Genomic DNA, 12,332 nt, shown 5'->3' with positions numbered 1-12,332 from the left:
TATCACCACTTTATAGATGAAGAAACTGATACTTGAAGAAATTCTTGTTAACAGGCAATCAAGAATCAAACACGTGTGTATTGCTTTAGAATCCAAGTTGTTAATTGGTATGTCATAGTATCTTATTAATAAGGTTAAAAATCAAGTTTCATAGAGTAAACCAGGATGAGTAACTTCTGTGAAAATCAACTAGATTGAAATGATAACCAAAATATTTGAGTATGAATGTGAGTGCTTGTACTAATTCTGATTTTAGAACTCACACAAATGCAGTGTTTCTGCTTTCTAGAAGACAGGCATTTCTCTGAAATTTACCTTCTACACATGCTCTATTTTAGATTTCTGTTTGAAAGCTTCATATCTTCCTAATTTAAAATAAATGCCTTTTAATCTGTAGAATTTTACTACCATTTTTCTATCAAATTAAATCTCACTAAACCATCACAATAATACACAACTCATAGCTTTATAGTTTCTGCAATACTATCAAATATACATCCCCAATTTTAATCTACAAAGTCAACATTTAAACATAGACATATGTGTAAATAATAATTCAAATATAATTTACATCAAATAATAAATAACTAGAGTAAGAAAACAGCAAGCAGAATATTAGATGACATTCTTCCATAAGCTATTAAAGTGCACACTAATTATTAACCAAGCCAAAAAACACATAATTTGAAAAGAGTCCTAATAAATCAATTGATCAGTTTCCAAAATGACAATTTAAAAAAACAGAATTAAAAAAAAATAAATAAACGAAAAACTAAAATCCTATCTGAAACCTAGGTCAAGCTAATTTGTGAAATTCTAAAATGATAAGTAGTTATTTACTAGTAATAGATTTTAAAGAAAATGAGCATCACTGTTACATACCATAGAACATTATAAGTGCTTTAAACTAGTAAAAATCTCATTAGTTTAATAGAGGAGACTGTTATATAAAAAGAATATTAGGAACATCAAATATGTAAAGTTTTGAAAGAGGAAAAGGATTGGATAGGTAAAAAGTATAAGACAACTGCAACTAGTATGACATAGGTATAAATTATAACTTAAAATGACCTAATATAATTCAAAAATTTATTTTTAAAAATTTTACCCATTTGCTAATTATGATTTCACTGTATTCTAAACCCTGTAATAGGATTATGTCTCTATCTCATCTACTATATCCTGAATGCAGTGTGTCAAACATTTTTATCCCCAAGGATGAAGAGAGAAAAAAATACTCTCTATTTAAGGTATAAGCCTAAAGCCAGAAAATTGTTCATTTTATGCTTGCCATTTTATCTTCAAATCTATGCAAATCTGTTCTCCATGTGTCCATTAGTTTTAATATAAAAGTTACTTCCCATGCTAAACAAAAAACCAAATGATCTAAAAGTCATACATACAATGTTTACACTAAGTCTTTGAGTACTTCCTACCACACTACTATCATGTCCCAAGGTAAGAACCATAGGGCAATATGTTTCCGGGTTAGAATCAAAGTTACTTGTCTTTGTATCTCCAAAGCCTAGCACTGTGCCTAACACTCAACCATACAGAACCCCACAGTTTACATGTTGCTTTGCAGGAACCCAGAAACAGACACTGGTGAGTAAATACATGCAAACAATGAACTTACATCTTTTTCTGACCGATGTGGGAACATAGAAGACTGGCTGTAGTACATGTTTTCGTCATGGTAGTCACTGTCGACCCCTTCTACAAACTTCTTTCTTGAAGCACCAAACATGCTGTTTGTCACCTAAACAAAAATATTACTTTTATTAAGAATAGTATTTTGAAAAGTGTCCACAGCTTTACCTTCCAAATTAAGAGAATACTATTGAGATTCTGAAGTAGAACAACTAAGGGCTCATGATAAAATCTGACTAACAACACAGCATTAGACATTTAGTTTTAGGTCCCCAAAGTAAAAGATGAATCTTAAAGCCTGTCTCATGCAAGAGTTCTGCTTACTTTTAAGGAATTTAATATCACTCTTGAAAAATAACCCCAAATATAATTTCCCATAGATTCTTTTTAAAAGTTTAAATTCCATCACTCACAATCTTCACATGCATCTTTTAACATTAGTGTCTTGTTACTATCTACTTCTAAAATTATGTCTTCCAGAGCATATGATCTTTCCTTACAATCAAAATTTCAGATAGCATTTTTTGAATCAGCATGTAGTGATACACTAGAATTTTATCTTGAGTCATAAGTACCCACCCATAAGCAGGCAATTTTTCCTTCATCATACTGGTATAAATTTTTAGCTTTTTTACTGTTTATTCTTGTTTTTTAAAATCATTACCATATCCAACACTAGCAATTTTGAATCCACACCAAAATTACTAAAATCCGTGCTAATTTTTATTTATTTGGTTATTTTTAAGGTGACCTCTATAAAGTTTCCAAAACTATCAACCAACTTAAGTAAATTATTTTCAGGTCAATATGTCTTCTCCCTGATAGTACTTTGAAGTTCAGAGTAAGAAGCTGAAATGCTAATGATGAAGAAAAATTGTAAAGACTTGAATAAAAGGTGACTACATCTTTTCAAAAGTACAAATTTGAAGGGAATCTCACCTCAAATTTAGTATGACTTAAACACTCATTATGGATAAGAGTATCTTCTTCAATTGCAAATAAGACACAAGCAAAAATTTCTTTGTCTTATTTCAAAATGAAACACTCTAGTCACTATTATTTACCAGTAGACATGGTGAACTGACATGCTACAGACTAAAGACCAAATTTTATGTGCAACTTTGGTGAAAGCATCCATGCTATTAAATAATTTCTTTATATTTCAAGTCCTCTATTAAATTTGTAGGAATCCTTCCTAATGGTGTCTCAGAAAAAGCTACTGGGGTACAGATGAATAGCAGTCTAAGGACAATTTAACCATTACTTTGCTATACATCTGGGGACTGTTAATCCTTTTAGGTGTGAAATACAGATATTTTTAAGAATCTACTAATTCATTAGAACATAGGTACTTAATATTTGGGCAGAGGACTCTGGTGACTCTCATGATATATAATTCTGAAGATCATTCCAAACTAGAATCCCACATGGCTATTAAACCTCCTAAGTACTGGGGGTTGGGAGGTGGCGCAAAAAGGGCTCTTTAGTGAGTTTAATTCAAAAAAGACACAGTAGCAAAAACAAAAAATAATGCTATAGTTTACAAATTAAGACTCAACATACATGAAATTTTAAGAGTTTGTTTTGCAAGCACCAAGAATACATTTGATTTTCTTTACAGGACCTTTACTCCTGAGCTCTAATTCTAAGAAAGAACCCACATGGGAAAATGGCATAAAATATACATAATACAATAAAATTGTAGGTGAATACTAGAGCATATCTCATCAAATTTTACACACATAAATTAGTTCAAATGGATACAAAGTATATTCTTCTTTTGACAACATTTGCATAACTTTACTATTAAAAACAATTATAGACTCTTCGAATGCCAAAATTGAAAGTAACTATATAGAATGAAAAACTTTATGCTTAAAACTGTGTAAAATGCAATGTCTCAAAGGAAAATTCAAAAATGTTCCTCTTTCAGTAATATTGGACTTTTTAAGCACTGTGGGGAGGCAGGAGAGAAGGAAAAAAAGCAGGAGGAAGAAAGGAGGGCAAAAAAGAGGGAAAATGCAGAAACTCATTTCTGTTTTGTGTGCTTCAATACAGAATTTACATATCAGTGAGAATGACGATTATTTTTATATTTCTTCAGCAAAATGAGAGATAAGAAAAGAATGCTTCCCAAATGTGAGGTTCAGACCAGGGATGGGTTCCGGGATAAGACAAAGATTTCTGATCTATGGCAAAATTAGAAGAAAAAAAATAAAAGTGACAAGTTTTCATAAAGTTATAATTTACTTAATTTTAAAGAGCTGTCCTTTATATAGAATGATTTTTTTTTGGAAAAGAGTAGGAAAATATTTTACAATAGACAGGGATGGTGGAGCTGGAAAGAAAACAAATAGAGAGCTAAAGGAACTACAAGGAAAATACCTGTAGGACGAATATTCAGTTCAGAAGGTAACAGCAAGACCCTTAGTATATGACTCAAACAGCATGAATTTAGTAATGGTGAATGGTAGTAAATTAAGTCAGAGATACAGGTTAAGAACCAGATCGTTTAGTTCCTTGCAGGTCTGGGGAACTTTGGATTTTACTGTGAGAGACAAGAAATAAGAAGAGATATCTGGAGGCTGTTTTTTTGTTTGTTTGTTTTAACTGACATAATTGGGAGTATGTTTTTAAAAAATGACTCTATTTACACCATGAGGAATGGACTAAGGAGGGAAAAGACTATAAGCAGGAAAATGGGCTGGGAGGATGAAGATGACTTATATTATAGAGGCAGCAGTAGAAGTGGTAAGAAGTGGCTAGGTAAAGGATATACTTTAGAAGAAGAGCCAATTTAAATGACCAAATGTGGCAAATAAAAAGGTACGGTATTCACATTTTCCTCTTTAAAAAGAATAAAGTTTGGTACCTAGAAATCAAATTCTACTGATTTCAAAGGGAATATGTCAATAGTACATTGAATTTCTGGCTATACATTAAAGTTGATGTGTTAAATGGAGATTTTAGAACTGGTTAAAACTAAGCCAACACACTTGAGTAAAAGGTGACTACACGCACAATCCCAGTGGCTTGAGAGGCTGAGGAAGGAGGATTGAGAGCTCAAAGTCAGTCTCAGCAAAATCGAGGCTGCTAAGGAGTTCAGTGAGATTCTATCTCTAAATTTAAAAAATATACATATATACATACACAAAGCAGGGCTGGGGAATGTGCCTCAGTAGCCATGTGCCCCTGAGTTCAATCCCCAGTACACGCCCCCCCACCCCACAAAAAAAACTAGTTAAAATTAAATAATTTATATTTTCTAGTAATTAAATATACTTCATACTTTCTCTTCAACTAGATATAAAACATTTTAGAATTGTTTCTATGCACAATTTGTCAATTTCGAACAAATGACTCATCAAGGGATTATACCTACCTTATTAACTGACAACCTTCTCTTAACTCTCACACCATATTATAAGGACAAGAAGCAGCACAAATCGAGAGTGTACCAAGAAAGAATGGTAAATGTATATACCAAAAGCAATCTCTCCTAAACCTTTTTTGAACACAGATTTAAAACCTTTAATCAAGACATTTTATCTTCCAAACCCTGATTCTACATGAACTAAGCAGCATATTCTAAAGCACACAGAAAGATAGCTTATACTAATCCTCTCTACCAGCCTGACTCCACAAAAAGAGCTGGCCTCTGAAAGTGGTGGAGAGAGAATTACGCGGGAGAGCAAAATGAAAGCACTAAATTGGCTGAATTTTCCCAGTATGCTTTCCCTCATTATTTAGTTTGGACTAGTTATGAATTCCTAAATTATGGTATTCTTAACATTTAAAAATAGTATTTCAAAGCCAAATGCAGTAAACCAGAATAATAACAGAGGAAAAAATACTGCCAAGCACCAAACTTTAGATAATCTAATCAACAATTTCAGAAAAGACAGGTAAAGAGTGGATACTGATACAAGAAAAGAAGAAATGAGAAGAAAAGCCTGGAGCTTTTTAAATTGTTAGGGATATAAAACTAGGACACTTTATAAATGTAACTTGAAAATATATACATGAATATATAAAGACAGACTCAGACTACATCCAAAAAGGGCAGTATTTTAAAATAAATATTCTTCAGCAAGGCCTCTGGAGAGAAAACTTTCTCTAAAATCTTACTTGTTATCTGAAACACTATCAAATGTTTCCTATTCCCTGAAAACCCATCCCATGGCAGAAGAGTTCTTTCTTAATGGCAAATTTAGGGTGTTTTCTAACTCCCCAGTCTAAACTCAAGGTTTTAGCAGCATATTTTAAAGTGCTGCTAAGGTTTCCTACTTAGAAAGTCTAATTTAGTAAACTGTCAGAAACACTTAAGACTAATTTGCAGAGTGACTTTGTTCTGTTTATCCACCAAGTAGAATTCTTTCTTCATAGATTTCACATTTGTCTGTTTTTGTCATTCTTCCTATCTTCATTTTAGTTTTAGTTATAGACTAGTATTTTTTAAACTCTTGACTAATGTCCTTTCATATTTCAATAAACATTGTGAGTTTACTACAGAGATTTTGTGAAAATTTGTGTTAATAAAGACAAAGGCTAAATAACAGGTCTAGTCTCGAACAAATACAAGCTAGGCAGGAGACAAACCCATAAACAACCAATTATAATGAAAAAATTTCTATCAGTGCTTTGAGAACTCAAATTAAGGGAACATTTAACTCTGAGGAAAACAGAAAGGTTGTATTATAAAAAGAAATAAGGTTGGGACAAACCCTTGGTTGATTTTTTTAAAAAATGTGTGAAGTGGGAGGAGGGAGCAAACTTTGGTAAAAGAGAAAACATATGCAAGGACTCAAAAGTGATAGAAAGTCCAAAACAAAACTTTGAATAAGGCCAACACAAAGGCATGTAGAAGAAAAGTATTAAGATAAGGAAAAGTAGGCAGAATCTCAATGCTAAGAGGGCAGACAAGGAAGTCAGTTACAAAAATCTAGATGACAAACAGACTTCTATTAACCTTTTATTGCAACCTTTATAATCTTCAACAATTAACCCAAGTTGATAAAATTCTAAATATTCAATTAAATTATCTGTATCTTTCTCTATTTGTCATTTACTTGCCATGCCAACAGTCTACAAATAGGTCTTGTGTGTGTGTGTGTGTGTGTGTGTGTGTTTTGGTACCAGGAATTAAACCCAGGGCTGTTCAACCACTGAGTCACACCCCAAGCCCTTTCTATTTTTTATTTTGATACAGGGGTAGATAGGTCTTTATTAATCTATTTTTTATTCCTCTTACATCTACTCGCTCACATCATCTAAAGTGTTGTTTTGTTTTTAAGTAAAATTTCCTTATCTTCATGGATCTTCTGATCAACATTGCCCAACAGCTTTCCCAAATCAACAAACCTTATACTCACTCTGATCATCTCTCTTCACAGGTCCCTGAAACCACTAATCTTTTGGAACACCCTTAGTTACTGGAACACAAGTTCTTTTTCACCTCAGGGCTTTTGCATCCAGTGATGCTTCTACTTCAAATGCTCTTTCTCTCATTCTTTTTGAAACTTGTACACTAAGTCAGAACTCCTGTTTTACATAGTCATTGAAAATACTTTACCACAACTGTAATTATACAATAATAAAAATTACTTTATTGGCCATATGCCAGGCAATATTCCAAGTGCTTTAAATTTATTCATGTAATTATCCTAATGCTATGAGGTAAGAACTATTGTATCTGTTTTGTAGCAGAGAAAACTAAGGACCAGATAAGTTAGGTAACTTGCCCAAGATTTTATGTATCTGATAACATATACATAAATTAATTAACATTTGTTTTGTGGTGAATGATGGTAAGTAGGGTATGGCACAATCAAGTATTTGTATGTTTGTCAATAAGACAAATAATAAAGAGAATGGTCTGATTGATTCACTACAGGCATGTAAGACAAAAGCCAGTCTCTATAAGACTATCTATTTTAGAGAAATTTTATAATAAAATTATGTTTAAAAGAAAGAGTACTATTCCATCAATTAAAAAGTAATTATTGGACTGAGTGAGGTTTAGCTTGGTGGTAGACCACATGCTTAGCATGTGTGAAGCCCTGGGTTCGAGTCCTGGCATGTCCAAAAAAAAAGTCAGGAAGGCTGCAGGTAAGTGGAAATAAAAATTACATATATCCTGTTTTCACATTCTAAAAGGACTAAACACTTTTAAGTACTTTCTAAATATAGTGAGCATAATTTAATTCTCCACTGGAATTAGGATGATTATAAGCAAATTCTAAATTTTGTTATAAAGCTATTAACGTGAATATTTTATCATTAAATATGTTAGATACATCTAGAAACTAGATACATCTGGAAAAGAGAACATATCCCTAATAATAACTTTTTCTTGTGGATTCTCTCTCTAATGTAGGAAGGGATTTTATTGCTAAAAGGAGTCGCATCATAAAACCAATTTGCTTACAACAGTGAAAATATCTTTCCACTTCTTCAGAGGCACCAAATTTTCCCTTCAAGCTACAAGAGTTTGCACTCACTTTGCATTATAAAGGATAGAGTGCCAACTGCAAGTTATACGTGGCCTGAGAAGAAGGGGAAAATGTTCTGTTCTCCAAATAGAAATATTTTAGTAACTTATTTTGATGCTACTATAGAATTTAACTTTTTACTGTCCCTCCCAATTCTATATTCAGTATCAATACTTTCTTATTATACCTGCATGAGTTTTCTCTTGTCTACAAAGTAAGCAGAAACTAATTAAAAATCACAGCAATGTAATAATATTTACCTAACTTTACCAAGAGGTAATAACATTAACATTTCAAACTACTCATAAGGAACCATAATATCTAACTAGTATTTTCATCATTGCCCAAATTGTATCAAACTAGAATATGCCTATATCAAATCTTATATTCAACCTGAAAATTGTAGGAATTTTTAACACTTTGTAGTAGAATTTTGAGCTGCCTATTCTGATTCACGGTATTTAAATAATTCTTCCTTAAAAAAACTTTTAAAAAAGAAAGGAAGGACAGAAGGACAGAAGGAAGGAAATGGATTTAAGAAAAGGAGAAAAAGGCAACAAATAGCACTGGGGAAAAAAATCTAGCTTCTTAAAGAACAAAGATCTTAAACACATGGAAATTTTTAGAAAAAGAACAAATGATTTCTCTCTTTTCACATAAGAAGGATATTACTCAAAAGTCTTCCTGATTCCAGAATATTGTGGAGTCTGATATTTCTAATATGATAAATATATAATGAATATTTCATGACTGCTTAGAATGGACCAAGAAAAGTACTAAGATGCTAAGAGAAATTTTAAATATTGAATTTTTTAATTCACCAAATCAAATAACATAAAAACAAATAAAAGTAATGCATGCCAAAGTTAGAGAAAATGCAGAATGCCCAATAAATAAGCAATAAAAGCTATCTTGAATAATAACAGAAAGCAGTTAACGGATAGACATACAGGAAACATGACTTTGGAAAAACACAATCATTACTTTGGAGAGTAGGTAAGTATCCTGGTAGAGTCCTCTCCAAGGGTTACAGAAATATTTTATACATTTCTGGAAGGCTCATCCAAGAAAACACGGTGGCCTGTGTCAAAGAGATAGGAGAGGGCGAGGGAGACAGAAAGATAAGAGACATCACTCTTCCTAATACAAAAACTGCAATCTGATGTCTGAAACTGTTTGCTCAAATGATACTCCTTAAAACTATGTACATCATATCCCTTAATATGCACCCCCAAAATTCACAAATCCTCTGAACAGTGTTACCAAAATTCCATAAGTGTTCCCTATCAATCTGATTCTGATCTGGAAGGTTTGTTAACACATGCTTCAACTTGAAAACACAGATTTTGTGGTTTCTCCATACCAGTAAGCCTTATTCAGAATGAAATTTGAATCACCAACATATAAGCTTTAAAAGGTAAGTGCACCATTTTAACAAAGTTATAAACACCAAAAAGTGCTAATCCACAGGGGGAAAAAAATACATAATCACATACCAACTAAATAATCAACTATAACTAGTATTTATAATAAAATAGAAATAAGAGTTGAAAATTAATACTAGAGACTAAAATTAATGTAGTATTTTCTTCTTATATATATTAGAATGCAAAATTATAAAACCCAAGTGGAAGGACATGTAACAGTAGACAAATCTGTAAGTTTAAAATATAAACAAATCCTCTAAGCATAAAGGAAATATTCTAATGATGTACATTTTCTAAATCAATCTTTAAAAAGAAGGATCACTCTTAAAAAAAAAAAAAGGAGGGGAGAAAGATTTAGAATATAGATTTAAAAAATGAATCTACAGTCCACTTTGCTGAGGGTTATAGATTTCTACAAGGCTGTCAGTAAAATTTAAAATGCCACAATTTAAAGAGTTAGAAACACGGAACTATTGAGAATTCTACCTTTTGAGGTCCTGTTTCTAAACTCTAAATGCCAGACACTTGGTGTTCCAATCTCATACACTCTGAAGAAATCTTAGTAATTACAGGCCATATTAACAATCTGTTTTACTTGTGTTCAATTCCAAATGTCTTCTTATATGAACAAAATCTACAAAGCATGAATATAAATTACATGGACCATGAATATAAATTACATGGACTAGATCTGGGAGAGCTAAAAAACTCAATTTTAAAAGCTTTCTGAGAAGCAAGAGCCTCAAATATAGTAACAATAAGTAAGGTAGTGAAGACCCAGTCTATATTACTATAAAATTATTTTTAAAAATCATGACTTCAGGGAAAAAAATCTGTAATGCTAGTATTTTTTGTACAGGCAGAAATCAATAAATGCCAGAGTGCTGGCACCCTCCCCCCCTTTCTATCTGTCTCTCTCACATAAACAGAGGATTTGGTAAATGTATTCTCTCATTCAACAGATATTCACTGTACCGTCTGTGTCTTCACTGCATCTATACTAAGTTTTGTTAACTTCAAGCCTAGAGATTGGTAGACATGCCCCAGTTATCTTGTCAAAACTTAAAAAAAAAAAAGATGTCTGAAATATCTATTCCTGTAGAGATTTTAAAACACAGTCACCTAATACCTCTGGAAAAAAGCATGTTTAAAGCTAGTAGAAGGAAAATAAAATGCCACCTTCCAGGACCTCATTTCACAAGACAGAATTATTATAATCTATGGATTTATGCTTTTCCTAGTTAATTTTCTTAGCTTCTTTTCTGGAACATGAGTTTTCTGGTTCTGTTATACTCCTTTTGTTTGTTTTTTTGTTTTTTAAATCTAACAACCTTTTTCTGTATTACAGTATTAATGGTTTACTCAGTGTAAGTTTTTTTCCTATTGCACATTAACAAAAATTAAAACTATTTTTTGCAGCACTAGATTTTTATATAATAATTTATGAGACAGTTTTATGAAGAAAAATTTTTAAAATACATTATTATTTCTAAACTAACAAGATTGGCTCACTGGTAAAATGGCCCGATATCCACCCTCAAATATTGACAACAGTAGCATTGTTTCCCCCAGCTTTTCCCGCCACATACTTACCTGTGCAACTTCTTTCAACATTTGCTACTCTGGGGATTGGAAAGCTCAGAGCTGGAGGCTGAAGTGAAGAAGGAAAGGTTGGAGGGTGAGCCATGGCACCAGCCCCACACTAGGAGCTCCCCTGAGATATTACAGCAGGGTTGACACCATAGCTCTGAAGTTCAAACTCCAGCAAACGATAAGAAAGGAGTCCAACCAGAACATGATAAACGATGGGATTCTTCTGCTCTTTGAAAAATAAGGAAATCATGCTATAAAGATCTGAATGTCCAGTTTTAACATTATGACTCCCTGTTCACTTCTCATTATTACCCAACCCCGATATCACCTTGCAGACCAATTCAAAGTACTAATAAAAAAAATTTTTTTAAAAGGTAGCTCTCTCTATAAACTTGCACACTTTTTCAAAATGCAAGGATAGGCTTACCTGGCCATCATGAAAACGTGTTAAGACAACTGTTCAATTATTCTGCCTATCCACTCTTTAAATAGTCTCTTGTTCTCCTAAGTACTCAACATTAAATCTAAGATTTGCATACATTTTAACACCATCATCCAGCAAAAAGCGACCACATAGGATATGTTTTCTAAAAATGGACAAGTGAACTTTTAAAAAAATAGATAACTTTTTATAAAAGTATATTTATTGGGAAGAAATTAATTTCTTAAGTGCTCTACACTGATAAAAACAAATAAAGACCATTCGACAGAGGGGCACTTGAATCAAACTAAATGATAAAAAAATTCAAAGAAAGGTTTTTAAAATCTGAATATAGGATTTGAATGAAATATCCAAGTTATTCTCCATCACTCTCTGTGGCAGTGATGGGGATCAAATCCAGGACCTTATACCCACTAAAAAGGTGTTCTACCACTGAGCTACATCCCCCAATCCTAATCAGTTATAAAAACATAAACCTTGTTAATAATATAAAAAGTAAATATTTTAATTCATTGAAAAACAAATTCTATTATAAATACTAAAACTAATAGATGCTTATTTCAGTTATTTCAAGACAATATCAACTCAATAGCATAAATAGATATTATAGAAAGTGACATATTATTTTAAAATGTTTATATTTTAAAAATACACTGTTGTACCAGAATCCTGGTTATGTATATGAAGCAGTCAAAACTGAAAAGTATTTTCAGCAAGGAAACATGGGAC

At 32.1% G+C, this 12,332-nt stretch overlaps 1 protein-coding gene across 6 annotated transcripts in view; it reads right to left on the bottom strand.

Annotated features, from left to right (window-relative positions):
• Nucleotides 1-12,332, bottom strand: part of Cnot2 (CCR4-NOT transcription complex subunit 2) — a 101,304-nt gene that overhangs the window by 41,931 nt on the left and 47,041 nt on the right. For 4 of the 6 annotated variants that reach the window (XM_076854857.2, XM_076854856.1, XM_076854861.1 and 1 more), the window contains exon 3: nt 1,637-1,759. In XM_076854857.2, the coding sequence (XP_076710972.1) occupies nt 1,637-1,759 (123 nt within the window). Of the gene's footprint in view, nt 1-1,636; nt 1,760-9,125; nt 9,223-11,161; nt 11,220-12,332 lie in introns of those variants that run through there. The other 2 variants (XM_076854860.1, XM_076854859.1) reach the window with 2 other exon arrangements.

This window comes from Callospermophilus lateralis, chromosome 4, assembly GCF_048772815.1.
Source record: "Callospermophilus lateralis isolate mCalLat2 chromosome 4, mCalLat2.hap1, whole genome shotgun sequence".
Lineage (NCBI taxonomy): Eukaryota > Metazoa > Chordata > Mammalia > Rodentia > Sciuridae > Callospermophilus > Callospermophilus lateralis.
Note: the sequence above shows the minus strand (reverse complement) of the source record. Positions and strands in the feature narration are given on the sequence as shown.